The 21,244-nt window shown below is 33.1% G+C and overlaps 2 protein-coding genes across 2 annotated transcripts; both read left to right on the forward strand.

Moving 5' to 3' along the window:
• The first annotated feature begins 1,332 nt into the window (after positions 1 to 1,332).
• Positions 1,333 to 2,601, forward strand: LOC136069777 (uncharacterized mitochondrial protein AtMg00810-like). Its single transcript, XM_065778674.1, has one exon. The coding sequence runs from the start codon at positions 1,333 to 1,335 to the stop codon at positions 2,599 to 2,601; it is 1,269 nt and encodes a 422-aa protein (XP_065634746.1).
• An 11,908-nt stretch (positions 2,602 to 14,509) lies between these two features.
• LOC111997072 (cationic peroxidase 2) lies at positions 14,510 to 16,773 on the forward strand. Its single transcript, XM_024029122.2, is given in 4 exon segments — positions 14,510 to 14,945; positions 14,948 to 15,033; positions 15,343 to 15,505; positions 16,309 to 16,773. Coding segments are annotated over 4 exon segments (975 nt in total). The 5' UTR covers positions 14,510 to 14,629; the 3' UTR covers positions 16,719 to 16,773.
• The last annotated feature ends 4,471 nt before the right edge of the window (positions 16,774 to 21,244 follow it).

Here is a 21,244-nt window from a genome sequence, read left to right on the forward strand (position 1 = left end):
AATGCTCCTGAGTTTTTCTTGAAAGAATTTTATGCAAATAAAGGTATTATTCATCAACATACATGTGTTGCCACTCCACAACAAAACTCAGTTGTGGAGAGGAAACACCAACACATTTTAAGCATTGCAAGGGCTTTGAAGTTTCAGTCTAATGTTCCTATATCTTATTGGGTGAGTGTGTGCTGACTGCTGTTCATATTATAAATAGATTACCTTCTAAAATCCTACATCAGAAAACTCCATTTGAAAAATTATATGATAACCTCCTTCATTTGCTCACTTAAAAGTCTTTGGCTGCCTGTGTATGCATCCACTCTTACTCACAATAGACAAAAATTTGATCCTAGATCTTCAGCTTGTGTGTTTCTTGGTTACCCGTTTGGTGTTAAAGGGTACAAGTTACTTGACTTAACCACCAAAAGAATTTTCCTTTCCAGAGATGTTCATTTCCTAGAAACTGTCTTTCCTTTTGTCTCACCTTCTAATTCTTCATCTCCTCACACTAGCATGCCTTTGCCTCACCTTTTTCCTTCAGTATCTCAATCCACACCTTCTGCATTTGATTTTCTTCTATACCTTATCCTCACAATGATGTCAATACCTTTGATTCCCACATTCCTACACCATCTTCTGCAGATTCACTTATCTCCAATTCTGCAGAATTGCCTACTGCTACTTCTGCAGATTCATTTCTGCAGAATTACCTAACTCCAATCCACCTTCACCTTTCATTCCTTCCACAAATACACCATCTGTTCATCTCAGGAAGTCTTCTAGAGTGTCAAAACCACCTGCCTACCTGAGTGATTTTCAGTGCAGCACAGTTGTCAGTAATACTCTTACTCCTTCTCTTCCTGCCAGCAAGTCAGGTACACCTTATCCTTTGTCCACTTATCTTACTTCCTCAAAGTTATCCACCTCTTATGCCCATTTTTGTTCCTTAATTTCTACCATTCCTGAGCCTACATATTACCATGAGGCAGTCAAGGATACTAATTGGCAGGCTGCTATGGCATCTGAAATTGCTGCTTTGGAAGCAAATCAAACCTGGACTCTTACACCATTACCTCCTCACAAAAAGGCCATTGGGTGTAAATGGGTTTATAGGGTGAAGTATAATTCTGATGGTTCTTTGGACAGATACAAAGCTAGGCTTGTAGCTAAGGGGTTCACTCAACAAGCTGGTTTGGATTTCACTGACACTTTTTCTCCAGTTGCTAAACTCACCACTGTCAAGACTTTGCTTGCTATTTCTGCTGTGAGAGGCTGGCATTTGGTTCACTTGATGTGAACAATGCCTTTCTAAATGGCTCTCTCCATGAAGAAGTGTATATGCAGTTGCCTCTTGGTTTTCACAGCAAGGGGGAGAATCTGGTTAGCAAGCTCCACAAGTCTTTATATGGTCTTAAACAAGCATCAAGGCAGTGGTATTCAAAGTTTTCTACAACCATTTTGAAATATGGTTTCAAGCAATCAAAATCTGATTATTCTTTATTCACCAAGAAGTTTAATCAGACTTTCATAGCATTGCTTGTGTATGTTGATGACATTCTCATTGCAAGCAATAATGTTCAAGCAGTTGAAGACCTCAAAACCTCCTTGAATCTTGAGTTCAAGTTAAAAGACCTTGGTAATTTGAAGTATTTTTTAGGGCTTGAAGTTGCTAGATCAGAAAAGGGAATTTCCTTATGTCAAAGGAAATATGCATTAGGAGTCCTTAAGGATGCTGGTATGGAAGGATGCAAGCCTAGCAAGGTACCAATGGAGCAGAACTTGAAACTCAGTAAATTCCAAGGTGAGTTATTGGATGATCCTGGGGTCTATAGAAGGTTAATTGGAAGGTTACTTTACCTAACAATCACAAGACCAGATATTACTTACTCTGTGCATAAATTGAGTCAATTCATGGCTAAGCCTAGAAAGCCACATCTTGATGCAGCACACAAAATATTGCAGTACATCAAAGGATCACCTGGTCAAGGCATTCTTCTGTCATCAAAGTCTGATCTACACTTGAAAGCCTACACGGATGCAGATTGGGCTTCTTGTGTAGATACCAGAAGATCAACCACTGGTTTTTGTGTTTTCTTAGGTGAGTCATTGGTCTCATGGAAGTCTAAGAAACAATCCATAGTTTCTAGATCATCAGCTGAGGCCGAATATAGGGCAATGGCCTTAACAGTTTGTGAAATGACTTGGTTGCTAGCCTTGTTGAAAGATTTAGAAGTTGATCATCCACAGCCTGGAATGCTCTTCTGTGATAATCAGGCAGCAATCCACATTGGTGAAAATCCTGTCTTCCACGAACGTACAAAACATATAGAGGTAGATTGTCACTTGGTTCGAGACAAGGTGCAAGAAAAGGTGATTCGTTTATTTTTCACTCCAACACATACACAGGTAGCAGACCTGTTTACCAAAGCTTTATGCAGCCAACAATTGAAGTTCTTGATTTCCAAGATGAATGTGTTGAACATACATAGTTCTGAATCTCATCTTGAGGGGGAGTATCAGACAATTGAGAAGAAACCAGTTAAGAAGAAAATATCGAAGAATAAGAAGCAAGCTGAGAAAGAACTAAAGCAAGAAGAAAAGAACTAAACGACATCTACAAGCTACAAGAGTATTTAAGTTAGAAGCTAAACGACATGTAGTTCTTGTTTGTAATTTTTATTCACTTTCATCTCACGTGCTATAACCGTCTCTCACACGTATTGTAACTGAATTACAAACGGGTTGGTTAGTTTGTTAAGTTTGTTACTCTCTGTTTTGGGGTTTTGGGCACAGAGGTGTATATAACCTCACATAATGTACAGATTCATTTTTATCACAAAGATTAAGAGAAAGCTCCTCAATTCCTTTCTCCAATTCCCTCTTTGTGCACTCATAGAATTCTGTTATTCTTTTCTCTGTTTTGTTATACGCGGAATAGTCCCATGCAATCCATAAGAATCATTACAAAACAAAGGTGAGCTCACTGCTACTATTAAATTTGCAGGCCATCTAATTATTCTCTAACTTTGCTATGATCAGCAGACTTTGCTTACTCTCTTTCCGAATTTTGACCTCAAATCATCCTATAAATATATTGATTGTCCTCCTTCATTCTCACAATATTGAATATCCACAAGCAAAGCTTAGAGCTACTACATATTTGAAAATACAAAACCTCCAATTTAGCTTAACACACTCCATCCCTATCATAGAGATTTAAAATAAAAATATATATATTTTAAGTTTTTAACTAAGAATATTCAAGTTAAACATATATATAAAATAAAAAAAATAATGTGAATTTAGTTTTCATGTATTAAATTTAGGAAATAAAAATAACAAAACCCACTATTCCTATATAAAAGTTTATGACTATTAAGAATCAAATTCATAATATAATATATATATATATATATATTATTATATTTACTGAGTACTGACATGGCCTTGTTTTTGTTCTTTTTCTTTTTTTACCATTTCCTTACGTTTAATGAGTCGTACAGTAAGAGTCACTTTGCTTCTTATACTATCTCATCACCACACGTTTCTTTCTCCAGGACTAGGAGTAGATTTTTTAACAATTACTTTTACTTATGTTTTTCACATTCTCACAGCCACACACACATTCCAATACTGTAAAAGTAAGCTCTACATGGCTCTAGGAAGTGGAGACAAGACATTGAAAAAGAAAAAAGAAATACTCCACCTACTACACTTTTTTCAAACTCTCATTTCTCGAGACTTTTAGTTAAATATTATTAAATTTAAAATATATTTGTGTTATAAGTACTGTATCCAGTTATTTAAGAGAATAAAGAGAGAAATCGAATTTCAGTAATAGTATTGCTGAAATTCAACAAAAGGTAGGAGAGAAAATGACAAAAAGGAGGAAAAAGAAAAATGCAACAGTAAACTTTGAATTTTGGCAACAGTGTTGTCGAAATTTATCTGCCCAATTTTCCTCTCCCTGCCCGGATGTGTGAGTGTGAAAAGTGCAATAATGAGTGGATGTCCAAAAAAAAAAAGTAATTGCGGCAATGGTATTACTGAAAATGGTAGGGAAAAAAAAGTAAATGCCAAAATCTATGGAAGAATTAAAAAAAAATATAATGTGCTACGTACACAATATTTTTACAATATTTTCACAATAAATCACAATTTAAATTTGACATTGAGATTACTATTTTAATTTAACAATAATAACAAGTAACAACCTGATACTTAGAATTTGTTATAAAAATATTGTAAAAATTGTGTGCACATATTATTTCTTAAAAAAAAAAAAAAAAAGTGTAATGGATTTGCCAAAAATTTTGTGGCAATTGTGGCTTGCCGAAAATGGGAGGAAAAAAAAAGTTTCAATGGGGTTGTGACAATTTTTTTTTTTTGCAATTATGGCAATGTCATTGCCGAAAACGGGAAAAAAATAAAAACTTTTTTTTTTCCTAATTGTGGCAATGGTGTTGTCGAAATTGTGAGGGAAAAATTTTCTCCACAATTTCAACAATGCCATTGCCACAATTGGAAAAAAATAAAAATAAAAACTTTTTTTTTCCAAATGATATTGCCGAAATTCAGCAATGCCATTGTCACAATTAGTAAAAAAAAAAAAAAAAAAAAAATTCCAATTGTGGTAATGGCCTCTCTTCAAAAATCTAATTGACTAAAGGCCAGATGGGATGAAACCGTGACTTAAATATCTACAACTTTTATGTTTTGAGTTTTTTGAAATTCACAAAATTTGTTGGCCGAAATTAACTCACAAGTTGCTACTGTAAATTTGGACGAAAGTTACCACAAAAATTTTTTTCCCTACAATTTTAGCAATACCATTGCCACAATTGAAAAAAAAAAAAAGTTTATTTATTTATTTTTTCCAACTGTAGTAATGAAATTTTTCCCCACAATTTCGGCAATACCATTGCCACAATGGGGAGAAATAGTTTTTATTTTATTTTTTTCCAATTGTGGCAATGGCATTGCCGAAATTGTGGTGAAAAATTTTTCCCCACAATTTCGGCAATACCATTGCCACAATTGGAAAAAAAAGTTTTTTTTTTTTTTTTTTTTTTTTTTTTTTTTCCAATTGTGCAATGGCATTGCCGAAATTAGGGGAAAAAATTTTTTCCCCACAATTGGGAATTTTTTTTCCCCAATTGTGGCAATGTATTGCCGAAATTATGGGAAAATTTTTCCTTTTCCCCACAATTTCGACAATGCCATTACCACAATTGGAATTTTTTTTTTTTTTTTTTTTTTACTAATTGTGACAATGGCATTGCTGAATTTCGGCAATATCATTTGGAAAAAAAAAGTTTTTATTTTTATTTTTTTCCAATTGTGGCAATGGCATTGTTGAAATTGTGGAGAAAATTTTTCCCTCACAATTTCGACAACACCATTGCCACAATTAGGAAAAAAAAAAGTTTTTATTTTTTTCCCGTTTTCGGCAATGACATTGCCATAATTGCAAAAAAAAAAAATTGTCACAACCCCATTGAAACTTTTTTTTTCCTCCCATTTTCGGCAAGCCACAATTGCCACAAAATTTTTGGCAAATCCATTACACTTTTTTTTTTTTTTTTTAAGAAATAATATGTGCACACAATTTTTACAATATTTTTATAACAAATTCTAAGTATCAGGTTGTTACTTGTTATTATTGTTAAATTAAAATAGTAATCTCAATGTCAAATTTAAATTGTGATTTATTGTGAAAATATTGTAAAAATATTGTGTACGTAGCACATTATATTTTTTTTTAATTCTTCCATAGATTTTGGCATTTACTTTTTTTTCCCTACCATTTTCAGTAATACCATTGCCGCAATTACTTTTTTTTTTTGGACATCCACTCATTATTGCACTTTTCACACTCACACATCCGGGCAGGGAGAGGAAAATTGGGCAGATAAATTTCGACAACACTGTTGCCAAAATTCAAAGTTTACTGTTGCATTTTTCTTTTTCCTCCTTTTTGTCATTTTCTCTCCTACCTTTTGTTGAATTTCAGCAATACTATTACTGAAATTCGATTTCTCTCTTTATTCTCTTAAATAACTGGATACAGTACTTATAACACAAATATATTTTAAATTTAATAATATTTAACTAAAAGTCTCGAGAAATGAGAGTTTGAAAAAAGTGTAGTAGGTGGAGTATTTCTTTTTTCTTTTTCAATGTCTTGTCTCCACTTCCTAGAGCCATGTAGAGCTTACTTTTACAGTATTGGAATGTGTGTGTGGCTGTGAGAATGTGAAAAACATAAGTAAAAGTAATTGTTAAAAAATCTACTCCTAGTCCTGGAGAAAGAAACGTGTGGTGATGAGATAGTATAAGAAGCAAAGTGACTCTTACTGTACGACTCATTAAACGTAAGGAAATGGTAAAAAAAGAAAAAGAACAAAAACAAGGCCATGTCAGTACTCAGTAAATATAATAATATATATATATATATATATTATATTATGAATTTGATTCTTAATAGTCATAAACTTTTATATAGGAATAGTGGGTTTTGTTATTTTTATTTCCTAAATTTAATACATGAAAACTAAATTCACATTATTTTTTTTATTTTATATATATGTTTAACTTGAATATTCTTAGTTAAAAACTTAAAATATATATATTTTTATTTTAAATCTCTATGATAGGGATGGAGTGTGTTAAGCTAAATTGGAGGTTTTGTATTTTCAAATATGTAGTAGCTCTAAGCTTTGCTTGTGGATATTCAATATTGTGAGAATGAAGGAGGACAATCAATATATTTATAGGATGATTTGAGGTCAAAATTCGGAAAGAGAGTAAGCAAAGTCTGCTGATCATAGCAAAGTTAGAGAATAATTAGATGGCCTGCAAATTTAATAGTAGCAGTGAGCTCACCTTTGTTTTGTAATGATTCTTATGGATTGCATGGGGCTATTCCGCGTATAACAAAACAGAGAAAAGAATAACAGAATTCTATGAGTGCACAAAGAGGGAATTGGAGAAAGGAATTGAGGAGCTTTCTCTTAATCTTTGTGATAAAAATGAATCTGTACATTATGTGAGGTTATATACACCTCTGTGCCCAAAACCCCAAAACAGAGAGTAACAAACTTAACAAACTAACCAACCCGTTTGTAATTCAGTTACAATACGTGTGAGAGACGGTTATAGCACGTGAGATGAAAGTGAATAAAAATTACAAACAAGAACTACATGTCGTTTAGCTTCTAACTTAAATACTCTTGTAGCTTGTAGATGTCGTTTAGTTCTTTTCTTCTTGCTTTAGTTCTTTCTCAGCTTGCTTCTTATTCTTCGATATTTTCTTCTTAACTGGTTTCTTCTCAATTGTCTGATACCGCGCGAGAAATAGCCCTCGTGAAAGAATTGTCAAAATCCAACCAAATAAAATTCATATAAAATTATAAAAAATATAATAAAGAACTGTTATAGCATTAATTTATAATTTTTTTTTCTTCACCGCCAAGACAATTTGCATAAAATGGATTGTCAAAGGTCAGCGAATGACATAATTATTAACAATTAAAAAGAAAAAGACAAGAATGATTAGGATCATAAACAATGTTGATGGCCTATTTCAAAGTCGCAGCCCCCGATTGAGCGGGGTTGCTGGCATGCGCAATACCAACGAGCTCCATAAGTACACGTCTATCCTAAATCCTAAAAAAGAAAGAGAATATGCTAAAAGCATTTTTATAATATTTTCATAATAAATTTTATATGATAGACTATTACGGACTGTTATTGGTAAAGTAGAAAAGTAATTTAAGTAGTATGTACGTTTAAATTAGAACCAATAACAACTAACCACTTATAATTTATTGAAAAAATGTTGTAAATATAGCACTTCTAAAAAAAGTGCTATTTTTTGGCTCATTTTTTAATCTTATATCAACAATGTTGATTGCCTATTTCAAAGTTTGCCCAAATTAATAATGTTGAGACCCTACTGCATGAGTTGTTTATGTATGGCTCTAAAAAAAGTGTTGTTTATGAAATGTTTTTATCGAAGTATTTTAGGTTTCATTTGTTCAAAATCGTAAGAACATGGCGAGTGTCATGAAATTCAAAAGCCACCCTAATTTCAAATACTTTTGTAGTAAAATATAATTATAATGGCTGTAAACATCTCTCTTTTTATATTTTTGTTCATTTTATTTTATTTTTTACTTTTTAATAAATGCCATGTGATGAGAAGCTATTCTGATTATGTATGTTTCAACGTAAAATGTTTATGCAAAAAGACATTTTATTTTTCAGCATTTGGTTGTGTTCTTGAATATGACTTGAAAAACATTTTTCATCCAAAAGAAGATGGTTGAACCAAGTGCTGGTTCATCCAAGAGATCACGAGTAGAGTCTACTGCTGGAGATTAGCTGCTGAGGAGATTCCTGTTGATCTTATAGTTGCTGTTGCAGAGGATGGTGTTGATAAGGTAGATGTTGAGACTAGTGATGCTGAGCCTATTTTCCTCCTCCTCTCTCTCTTCGTGCTATGATGGAAATATTTATGACGACTCAAGCAGCACATAGACAGCTTTTGGATGAGCTTATCACTAAGGTTGTTGCTTTGAGAGTGGATTTTACTGAGTATAAGAGTGTTTTTCCACCTCCTCCACCTTCTAATTCTTGATGGTTGCCTTTGGCAATGCGTAACAAAAATGGGGAGTAGAGTGAGAGAGCTCTTGTGCTTAGGGGAAGAGCAAATTTATGCAGCCTTTCTAGGTAGGGGGAGAGTTGAGAGTTGAGAGAAGAGATGATATATTTTTTTGTATGTATTGAACTCAAATTAGAATTACTAACAACTTACTACATAAGATATATTGTAAAATTTTTGTGAAAATTTTGTGGATTTAGCATTATTCTTATTTTTGTTGAACCTAAATTCCTATGATTTTCAAGTCAGGGTGTTCAAAATTTTTATTAGAGTAGATAGAATAGGTTAGTTTAGTATACAATTTTTTTGCAAGTGTATATACACATTATTTTACAAGTCAAGGTGGTCTTGTGACAACCTTGACATTAATGCGAAGTTGCCATTGCGAAGAGGCCTTTTAATGCTTTGTGCTTTTTTCTTCCTAAAATCTAGAGGATCTTTATCCTAAAGATATTTGTTGCATGACCACAATGTGGCAATCTATCAATACATTTATATATACACACACACATATATATACTCTTAATTAGCAAAGCAAAATGTAGCATTCCAATTAATTTCCCCACCTGCCCCACCGATATCCCCAATTTGTATCACCTTTTTGCAACATATTAGTTTTCAATCTGTGTGTGTAGATTGCTAGTGCTACTTCCTCTGTTAGCATCTTCATCTTCATCTTCTACTTCTTTGAGAGTTAGGATGTCTAAAATTTTATTTCAGGGGTCATATATATATATATATATGTAAATATAATTTTTTTTTTCTTCATGTCAGGGGGTTCATTTGAATCCCTTGCCTTCAATGTAGTGTTGCCCTTGTAAGTGTTATGTGGGGAATAATTTACGGGTTAAGTGTGCATTCCCATAGTTTAACAGTGTTAAGTGTTAAAGAAGTATAGTTTAGGAGGATAAAGTGTAATTTTCCAAGTGTTTGTGAGAGTATAGGGTGAATAGTGGTATTGCTGAATCAGTAGATTAAATTTAAAAGGTAGAAGAAGAACAACCATTAATGAAAGCCCTGGTAGAAAAAAAATGCCCTTAAATCAAGTTTGAATCTAGAGATTAAGTGTACTTTGGCAACTTTATGTAAGGTAGAGTTTGATTTTTTTGGGGCTAATAATGGAAAAGTTGACTAATAAGTCACCCTTATTGCCACTCTAAAAAATCATACATAAGATTTTTACCTCATATGGATCCTCATTCAATTCTTTCGAAGTCATTGGATCCTTTTCCTCATTTAAGAATCTCCTCCCTTCTTTCACTTTGCCTCGAAGAGTAACTAGGATCGATTCAATCACATTTTCATTCGCCTGGAATCTGGGCTCTTTCTTCCATCATTCCTTAAATTCCATAGGTTTGATCCTTATAGAATCAGGCCCATTTTCTCATTGAATGAAAGGTATGAAATAAATAAGATTTTTTTTTCTTTTTTTAATGAAATCTCTCACCTTCACTTAATTTGAGATGTAGAGAACTATTACGTTTATAAAAATCAATAATTAAAAATACAAATTTAAACCCAACATTATCTGATTAATAAATGTTGATTACAAAAGCCCATATTTTATGATAAGGGACTACGATTAGTTCTACTAGTAATAAGAGTATAAGACAATAACGATGCTTTTTTCTTTTTCTTTTTCTTTTTCCATCTTTTGATTTTCTGTTCTTAGAGCACCTCCAATAGGTTCTCTAAAACCAATTTTGGAGAACAAATACACCAAAAACTCATTTCAACAGCTTCTCTTAAAGCAAAACTTTTCCAATTTCTTTTTGAAGTTGCTACAGTCGTTCTCTTAATCTAAAGAACACTGTAGCAATTCTAAATGAATAGAGGAAGAATAAATAAGGATTAAAAAAGAATAAAAATGAATAAAGAATGAATGAAGAAATAATATTTAAATGAGATAGAGAAATGATAGAGAATCTGTTAGAATGTGTATTTGAAAAAGTAGATAGGTAAAAGTTAAATGTCACTGTTCATTGTTCAAACAAAATAAAAATTTAAATAAGCTGCTGGAGATACTCTTGTGACAGTTCTGATCTCTACTGTAACACTGTTTGTAATATTATGCTAAATTTCCTTTGTTCATGATGTTCCTGAACCAAAAGGTTATCGCAGGACTTTTATTTTATTTTTTTGGTAAACATGGCAGAACTTTTATGTTGCTTGGGAAAGAAATTCTACATACTGCGACCCATTAATTCTGCCATTTTACTCTAGTAATTAACAGCTAGCCTCCCTAGACAAATAAACCTAACACCGGAGTATTTCTTGGGAGTCCTTGTCAAAATCTTGAGCGATTTGTTTCCTAAAAATAAAATGTTAATACACACAAAGTCAAATATGTCAATTCCTTTTGGATCTGCTTACTATTCTATGATCTTATCTTATCTAATTTTTTTATTTATTAATTTTTTCTCTTATTATTATTATTATTATGTCTAACTAGGGTTTTTTTTATTATTATTTTTTTTTATGAATAATTATGACGTTTCACTTAAAATCTTAGAGGTCACGTCATTTAGATCAGTGGGCCGCGAAAAGAGCTTTGGGGTGGCGAGGAGGAAGACACCCAAAATTCAAATTTAGTACTAAAATTTTGGCCCATGAATATATATATATATATATATATAGCATTTATTCTATTATGATTAAATACAAACAAAAGATAAGATAAGATAGATAATAACTATTTGTTAATACATTTCAACTCAGTCAGTTATCGAGTAAATTGATTTTTTTTTTTTTAATAAAATCTCTAAAATTATTTAAGATTGAATCTTTACTATATTTCCTAGTAATTTCTCTAGATCTTTCAATAAACTTTTTCATTTTTCATTGTATTGTGAAGCCTAGTTTTTGCTTCTAATTTATTTGCACGTTTTCTTTGAAATGAAAAATATTATTGTTAAAGTTCTATAATTTACAAATCATATTTATTATCTCGTTATTTGTAAAATGTTCTTCCAACTAAAAACCAATTAATATTAGTTCTGTGTATTGCCAAGTAAAAATATACACACCCAAATACACACATAAATAAAATTTTAAAATAATCACTGAAACAATCCTTGCTGGGATGGAGGTAGACAATATGATAACATATAAATTTCAAAGTCCAAAACTTTTGCTTTCAATCTCTGCCTATAGAAAAAACTAATTGGTGTCTTGGTCTGATGATAAAGAGCTATCATCATGAACAGACATTATAGATTCAATCTTTTAAATTCATGTGTGTGTGTGTGTGTATATATATATATAATTTTGAAAAATATTTAAATCTAATGGGGTCCTAGTGCCATTGATTTGCATTTGCGTCTATATATCCCTCCCAATTGGTTGCATCAATTGTGGGTTCCAGTTAGCTCAACTGTTAAAGTCTCTAATGGTTAAATAAGAGATTTTGAATTCAATCTCTGCCTACAGAAAAAACTGATTGGTACCTTGGTCTGATAATAAAGAGCTATCATCATGAATAGACATCATAGGTTGAAACTCTAAAAAAAAAAAAAAAAAAAAATTGGTCACATCAATTATTACGAAAAAAAGTTATGAGGAATATATAGTTTTTATTTTTTGGTTTTTTGTTTTTTGGTCCTCTAATAAATATTGAAGCTGTCCCTGGTTCGCTATCAGTGCAAGTTGGATTGGTTCCTAATAATTTCATAGTCATTCTCTACTTTTGAAAAAGGAGAGCTTCCTAAAGTCGGTATAATGCCCTTTTAATTAGCAACTAACAACCAGCGTATTGTCGGGCCTTTATTTTGCAAGTTGTTGCTTAAACGTATGTTTTATACTTTATTGGTACCAACGTGGGTTTAATTTTTCTTATTCATTGAAGAAATATCCAGAGATTAATTCAGTTTGTGTGTACAGGTACAGACCTATCTGCAACGAGAAATTATTGTGTACTCTCAGAGTATCATAAATACGTATTCCTTCTTTTCAAATGAATGATGAGCCTCATTAATTAAATTCATGGTGGGCCCACCATTCATGTGAGAAGGGGGACTACGCATTTATGGTACTATGAGAGTACCTAATAATTTTCCATGTACGTGCAACAAGTTTTACTGTTTATGTTAGGTTTTAACATATATATATATATATATATATATATATTCATTCCATATTTGGGAAAATAAGGATTTAAATCCTAATGCTTTCATTGAAAGCACTTAAAAATGATTATCAGATGAGTTACATAATTTTTGGCTAATATTTATCTTGTATTCTAAAGTTTAGGGGAAACTGCAAAAAAAAAAAAAAGATTTATCATTGCGACACATTAAACTCTGTACTTTTAAACTGGACACCGTAAACCCCGACTTTCATAAATGCACCCAAANTCCTATAATGTTTTCATTGAAAGCACTTAAAAATGATTATCAGATGAGTTACATAATTTTTGGCTAATATTTATCTTGTATTCTAAAGTTTAGGGGAAACTGCAAAAAAAAAAAAAAAAGATTTATCATTGCGACACATTAAACTCTGTACTTTTAAACTGGACACCGTAAACCCCGACTTTCATAAATGCACCCAAAGAAAAAAAAAAAAAGAAAATGATTCTATTGTCAGGAGATAGGGATGGCAATGGGGCGGGACAGGTTCAAAGGATGAGATCTTCGCCCCCACTCCGCATGGTTTTGTCTTACCTCATCCCCACATGATGAGAAAAATTTTCTCACCCCATCCCCATCCTTTGGGGCCTTGCAAAGCCCTGCCCTACCTCGTAAAATTTTACTTCTTGTTAATTTGTCCACAATTATTACAATTGTTTTTAATAAAATTTATTTCGTTAATAAAAATATACTTGAAACTACAAATAAATTTATCCCATCAAATCAAACTAATTTTTAGCAAAAATTGAATAATATTATTAAAGTGTTTAACAAGACAATATCACAAAAAAAAAAAAACAAAAATCTCATTATACAAAATCAATTGTTCGATAGTATATAAATTTGTTTATGATAAAAACAAAAGAAAATGTTAAAATTGGTACCTTATTTCCAACTTTGCTAGAGAAAAGAAAAAGATAGAAAGCCTTGTTAGGTAGAATTAAATAAGCTGATGATATGTTTGTTTAAATAGTAAGGTTTTAGGATATAAAAATTTTACAATTTAACTATTATCAATGAAGTAGGGCAGGGTAGGAATAGAGCGGGTTGGGTCTAAAATGTCTAAACCCATCCTCGCTCTATCCCTTATTGCGGGGTTAAAATCTCGCCCCATTTCCACCTCACCACCTTTACGAGGAGGGGTAAAATCCGCGTGGGGCGAAGCGGAGAGGGGTGGGACAAAATTGTCATCCCCATCAAGAGGTACACTTATAATTTATGAAAGTGTAGGATTTATTTTCTCAAAAATAAAAGTGTAGGGTTTAAAATATTTCATTTAAAAGTCTAGAGTTTAATGCGTGCAATACAAAAACTGAGCTTTTATTTTTTTGGGTACTGTCCCCTAAACATTTATTTACAGCTTGGTATATCTTTCCTTGTTTTTGATGGGCTTGGTATCTGTTTCCTTCTTTCTTTCACGGAAACAACCTATACAGTAAGTTGTTCGATCACTTTTTCAACAGTGTAGGTGGAGTTAAATTATAAATGGATATTATTAGGTAATTATAAGACAAAAAACTCTGCCTCGTGTTCACGTGAAAGTTGAAACAGTATTGCGTCAAGCCCGCCAATGCAAACTATGGAAATGATTGGGGGACAAACCCTTGAAGCCAGCTATAAGCTGGGCCATACATTATCTAATTTTTTGGAATCATTTCAATTTGAATAGCCGTCTTTGTTTACTTGTTACAAAAATTTGACTTCACTCTTGCCTGTATATAACTCTGGCTTACAAGCAATTTCTTTAACAATTCAAAAATACTTCTCTCAAGAATTGAATTGACTAGTAGTTAGTCTAGTAGTTTCATTTTCTTTCTCTTGCTGTCATTTTTCTTTAGTCATAATGGCGAGTGGACATTTCAGCCATATATTGATTTTGTTTACGTTTCTCTTGCTTGCCTTGAGTGCTTCCTTGGTGCATGGCCAAGGCACAAGAGTTGGATTTTATTCTGCTGCGTGTCCTCGAGTTGAATCCATTGTTCGTTCAACAGTTCAATCTCATTTCCGTTCTGATCCCACTGTGGCTCCTGGATTGTTGAGGATGCTTTTTCATGACTGTTTTGTGCAGGGTTGTGATGCCTCTATCCTTATTTCAGGGTCTAACACTGAAAGAACAGCTGGTCCTAACCTATTACTTAGAGGATATGAAGTTATTGATGATGCAAGACACAACTTGAAGCTGCATGCCCTGGCATTGTCTCTTGTGCTGATATTCTTGCCCTTGCTGCCCGTGATTCTGTTGTTCTGGTAATTATCACATGGAAAAAATTTACTTTCAAAATAGTATGGAAGTAAATTCCTCTAACCAACTAGCAATTGATAAAATCATTTATGTGTGCATTTAGTTACATTAGTTACATGACCTATTAATAGATTATGATATTTGTTTAAATGATATACATGAATGGTTTTATAAGCAAATATGTTAATCAGTCTTGACTGATTTGGAGAAAAACTTTATTAAAATAGAATGTTGTATGAATTTGTATTTCTGTGTTATCTGTTCTTTGAAGAGTTTGGTTAATAATTAATCCTCCTTTGGGACTTATGATGCAGACAAATGGACCTAGTTGGGTTGTTCCCTTAGGACGCAGAGACGGGAGGGTTTCATTGGCATCTGATACTGCCAATTTGCCAGCATTCACTGACTCCGTCGATGTGCAAAAGCAAAAGTTTTCTGCTTTGGGTCTCAATACTCAAGATCTTGTGGCCCTCGCTGGTAATATTTCTTTAACTCAAGCTGGCAAGGTTTTGACGTTTTGTAATGAAAGTGAGTGAGAGAAGCGCAACTAAACAATGAAACCATGATTGTTGTCGGTAATGAGAAAACAATCAATAAGTTGAAAAAAAAAACCAAAATAACACACACACAAGAAAATGCTAGAGATACTACAAATTTTAATATATAATCTTACAAATTGACATATTACCAATAACAAAAAAAGAAAAAAAAAAGTAATTTAAACATTCATTTATTATATATTTATTAAAATGATATCAATTTTATTTTTGTTACCTTAATTTGTAAATCTTTTGTAGTATATATATATATATATAAAGCCTCGAGGATTTCATACTACTGACTGCACAGTTAGATCCCTTTGTTATGAGAGTAATATTGTTTAACAAGGAGTAACTAACAGACTATATTTGAGCTTTACTTATGAGGGACTAGTCTAGTAAAACGAATCTCTTAGTTTTTGTCTTAAAGAAGAAGACAAATAACTTTCATTTTGAGCCGTGGTACCCATTGCGGAGTGCTTCCTCACTTAATTAGTGAGATAAGTGTTAAATTATCTTCCTCACTTTTTCCAGGTTTTGGACTGATGGTGAACAAAATATATTACAATAAGCATGAATATAGCGATAATCAATCATTAAAAAAGAAAACAAAAATGACACGGGAGTGAGAGAGATATACCCTTTACAGTTTTATGCTATGGACCCTCATTACAATTGTTTTTTTGTTTCTTCAATTACTTCAACATAACCTAACATTTTTTTTTCTGTCATTTCTAATAGGAGGACACACCATAGGAACTTCAGCTTGCCGGTTCTTCCAATACAGAATGTATAATTTCACTAAAGTAGGGAACGGTGCTGTGGACCCATCTATTGATCCATCATTCCTTCCTCAACTACGAGGACTCTGCCCACAAAATGGAGACGATTCAAAGCGAGTTGCATTGGATACTGGTAGCCCTAATAGGTTTGACACCTCTTATTTTACAAATTTGAGAAATGGGCGAGGGGTCCTTGAGTCTGATCAAATGTTGTGGACTGATGCTTCAACAAAAACCATTGTCCAGCGCTTCTTGATGGGTCTAAGCTTTAATTTGGAATTTAGGAAGTCCATGATTAAAATGAGTAACATTGGGGTAAAGATAGGCAATGCTGGTGAAATTCGCAAAATATGTTCCAAAATTAATTGATGATATATAAAAGTGTATAATCATGTAAGGAACTCACTTGTTGAGGTTTTTGTTTTGTTTTGTTTTGTGTTTGTGTTTGTTAAGCCTTAGCTTATACAATAACTCTATAGACGCCGAAAATTTTACATAAATTTTCATACCTAAGAATTATGTGGAGGGTGTGAAATTTCATGTGAATTTTTTGGTGCCTATAATAACAGTACTCGGGTTACTATTGGCTAATTTGCATAATAAATAACAACCAGGATCTAAATTTACTCAACAAGTTTTTAATCCATATAGACAAAACATAACTTGACATTACAAAAGAGATCACCTAGCTTAAGACTCTTATGTTGCATGTGGATTTGGAGAATTTTGGTGTTTGAAACCAAAGCAAGAGAGGATTCTAGAGTAGTCCAAAATATTATGTGGTGAGTGGTAAGGTCGATACCAATAGGTATTAGTTCTTGTACGATTGCCAAGTAAACATATACTCTCTCCCAAATACACACTCAAAATTTTTATTGAAATGGGCATCGAAACAATCCTTCAGCTAAAGGCAAACAATACGATAGGACAATGATTCTCACATACTTCTCATTGTATATCATTTTTACACATTACCTATTTCACGTTTTAAATATGGACATTATTAAAAAATGTGAATATCGAGGATGAAATTATGAATGTTAGATGTATGTATGAAGTATACATTAAAGAGTGTGAGAAAACAATTATTGAATATGATAACACATGTATTTCTTGTAATGGCCAAATCACATTATACTTGCACATGTATCAAGAGTAGTAAAGAATATTGCGTGTTGTGTGTGAAAAACATCGCAAGATTGCATAAGTGGCTACATGTTATGACGATTTGAGATATGAGAAAATCACTTTAACTCACACACAATCATAACTGCTTGATGGAGACTATCACCTTCAAGGTACATTCTATAACTCCCACATCTTCTAGAAGACACGCTTGCAATCATATATAAAGCATTTTGATTCTTTTTGCTTTTTATTTTTCTTTGCATATTTTCATTTGTTAAGAATATCATGCATGAGCATATAAGAGAGAGAAAAGAAATACCCAATGATGCTAAGCTTTTGACATTGCACTTTTGCTATGCCGAAGTATACATATGTCATTTCATGATTGATGGCCAACAATGGTGAGATAATTATTTATACATTTTTCTTAGGATTTTCTAGTCCTACCCGTCAAAAAGAGTGGCACGAGTGTTAAGTACAAGAAATTACTTAATCGTACTCATCACAAACATGAGCCACAAAGCTCACTTGCTAGGTTGTGCATAGAAATGCTTATCTAAGCTACAAAAGATACAAAATTTAGAAAACTTTGTTTCAATGGCCATCCAAGGTACACAAGTACCAATGTACACAAAACACACACTGTTTTTGTATTTTTCTGATTTTTCAATTTTTTTTTTTTAAATTTTTATTGAAAACAAAAACTGAAAACAAACAAACAAAAACATGTTAAACAAAGTAAAGCATAAAACTAGATCGACTCAAAACAAGAAAGCAAAACACACAAGTAATACATACTCAAAAAACAAGAAAGGGAGAGAGAGAAAAAGTGAATAAATCACTTAAAGCCTTTTTCCTTCCACACCTTAGAAGAACCTTTTCGTTTGACGAACCCTTGATCTGGCGGTGAAAGGGATAATTGAAACCGTTCAATTTTGAAAGGAACATGAAGACGTTGAGTAGATCTCTAAGAGGAGCAAAAGAGGATAGAAACTGATCCTGGTTTCCTATTGAGATTATACTGTTACTCTATTGAGTGACTAACTACTTATAGCAATTTGGTCAAGTATGTCCAATTGCTCCACAGTGATGGCAGAGATGCTGCTTCTTTTGTTTAGACTTTTGAGTATTGCCCTTCTTAGCCTTAGGGTTTTTAGTCTCTTTCTTATCAAACTTAGGGGGTACTCCTAAGATAGATTTACCCTTATCTATGTTCTTACTAGCTAAAGTAATTTTAATATCATTGTTCTCAGATTCAACATTATTAGCAGGTGAAATAAAAACAGTAGTACTAATAGAAGCAATACTAAGAGAAGAAAAATTATACCCTAAACCGATTCGATCAGAAGCAAAATTTTGAAAGCTGAGCATCTTGTCAAACTTTGCACTTGAAGTCCTCTCCAATTGAGCTTTGACTTGGAACAGCTCTGCGTCAGGCTTCTTAATCTTCTCAACCAAGAAATTATTCCCAAATCTCAGTGCTCCAATGGTCTGATTGGCTTCATCAAACTTCATGGAGATTTCTTCTCGTTCAAGCTCCACATCACTGAGCTTCTTGGTGGCTAACCTATACAACTTCTCATGTTTCCCTGAGACCTTGTATACTTTTGCATAGGCTGTGTAGATGTCATCTTGTTCATCCATCTTTTCAAACTTGAACTCCACCAAGTCCTCTTCTTCATCCACATCTTCAAAATCCCCTTAGTAGGATTTATGGTGGCAATAAAGGCATTTAGGATTCCATCATCCTCATTGTCCAAATCATTCTTAGGTTCGGTGTCACTCAAGGTAGCAGCAAGGGCCTTACTTTTCCCAATGGTCTTGAGATAAGTTGGACACTCTTGTTTCATGTGTCCGAAGCCTTGACACCCAAAACACTTTAGTCCTAAGGGAATAGTGTATTGACCGCCATCCCTAGCATCCTTCTTCCCCTTGTCTTGGCTCTTGAACTGAGACAAACTGGATTGTTTGCGGTTTTTGTCAGATCCTTCAACATTGGCATTCTTCATAAACTTTTTGAATTGCCTTGTATTGTAGGATTTCATTTTAGAATCTTCATCGTTTGAAAACTCATCTATGTCACTACTCTTGGCCTTCAGTGCCATACTCTTTCCCTTACTCAATTTCCCAAACCTTGTCAAACCCAACTCATAGGTCTGCAGATTGTCAGCCAGTTCTATCAAAGGAATTTTGTCAATATCCTTTGATTCCTCAATTGTGGTGATCTTGGCATGAAATCTCTTGGGTAGATATCTGAGCACCTTTCTAACAACCTTGGGTTCAGGAATGGTTTCCCCAAGATTAAAGGATGAGTTCACTATGTCCTTGACCTTGGCATAGAACTCATCGAACAACTCATCCTCCTTCATCTTGATCTCTTCAAAGCTTATAGCAAGTCTCTAAAACTTCAAATCCTTGATAGCCTTAGTTCCTTCATAGGTTATCTGGAGGATGGTCCATGCTTTCTTGGCAGTTTCAGTAGAGGATATCTTCTTAAACTCCTCATTCGTGACCACATTGAATAAAGCTTTCAATGCCTTACTGTTGAAGTTAGTCGCCTTAATCTTAACATCATCCCAATCGGCCAGCGCTTCCTTTAACTTGGACCAGCCTCTCTCCACAACTTGCCACACTTTTTTATCTAATGATTGCAAAAAAACTCTCATGCGTACTTTCCAGTATACATAGTTAATGCCATCAAATAAAGAAGGTCTATTCAATGATTGTCCTCTATCCATGACAACAGGAGTCAATGGATCACACAACAAAGATTAACCCTAATTAAAGTATGCCTGCTCTGATACCACTTGATAGGCCAAGAATGTTTGTGATGAATTAACCAATTAATTAGCTAAATTAATTAATTAATTCAATTAGCATGCAATATGCGTGGCAGCACAAACAAATCACCAACTAAGATAATATGCAGCGAAAAAATAAAGTTGACATGGTGATTTGTTTACGAATGGAGAAAACCTCCAAGGCAAAAGCCTCACCGAGTGATTTTAAGGTCACCACTCCCGAGAATCTACTATTATCACAACAAGCGGTTACAAGTAAAGGAATTTCAGTATCTTATACCAACCTACAGTTAAACTCATACCCCAATACACAATTAGAATTGTTCTGTAGTGACAATCTTTCATTTTCAATGCATGGCTTCTAGTACTTGACCAACCAATCGATGCACAAATCCAAGTACGTGACTAACCACCAATTTGAGAAGAATTTTGGCTGCAAAGTTCTTCAGTTCTTCAACACGAAGAAGATCACGAAACTCCTTGGTTACAAAACCTTACGACGTACAAATGTAGCAGCTTCTTCAAGAGAAAGATAAACTAGGGCATGTCTCTAGTCACAATATGCTTGTGAAAAACTTTTGCATTAAGTTGCATCAGTTGTGACGACCCTTAAAATAATCCTTATATATGTTTAGGATTTCGTGAGAAAAAAAATCCTAAACAAATATACATGAATTGGTGTGAAATCAGATCTGAAAAAATTATTTTCGTAAATCTTGATAGATAGATTATCTATTGAGCAGCTGTCGAGCATCGGGCTAAAAATCCCTTTTAAATCTCGATAGATGCTATCTTTGAGCTAGCTATCAATTTTAAAAATCCAACACTTCTTCACTTATCTCTTGGACAGATTTGCATGGCTTTAACATTTAGAGTTGAACTCTTGTTCCTTGTAGTATTAAACATATCCTAGATCTACCCAATTACAAGTAAAGTATGTTTTATCATAGGATTAGCCAATTCTAA

The sequence above is a fragment of the Quercus suber genome, unplaced genomic scaffold (assembly GCF_002906115.3).
Source record: "Quercus suber isolate HL8 unplaced genomic scaffold, Cork oak 2.0 scaffold_188, whole genome shotgun sequence".
NCBI classification, from domain to species: domain Eukaryota; kingdom Viridiplantae; phylum Streptophyta; class Magnoliopsida; order Fagales; family Fagaceae; genus Quercus; species Quercus suber.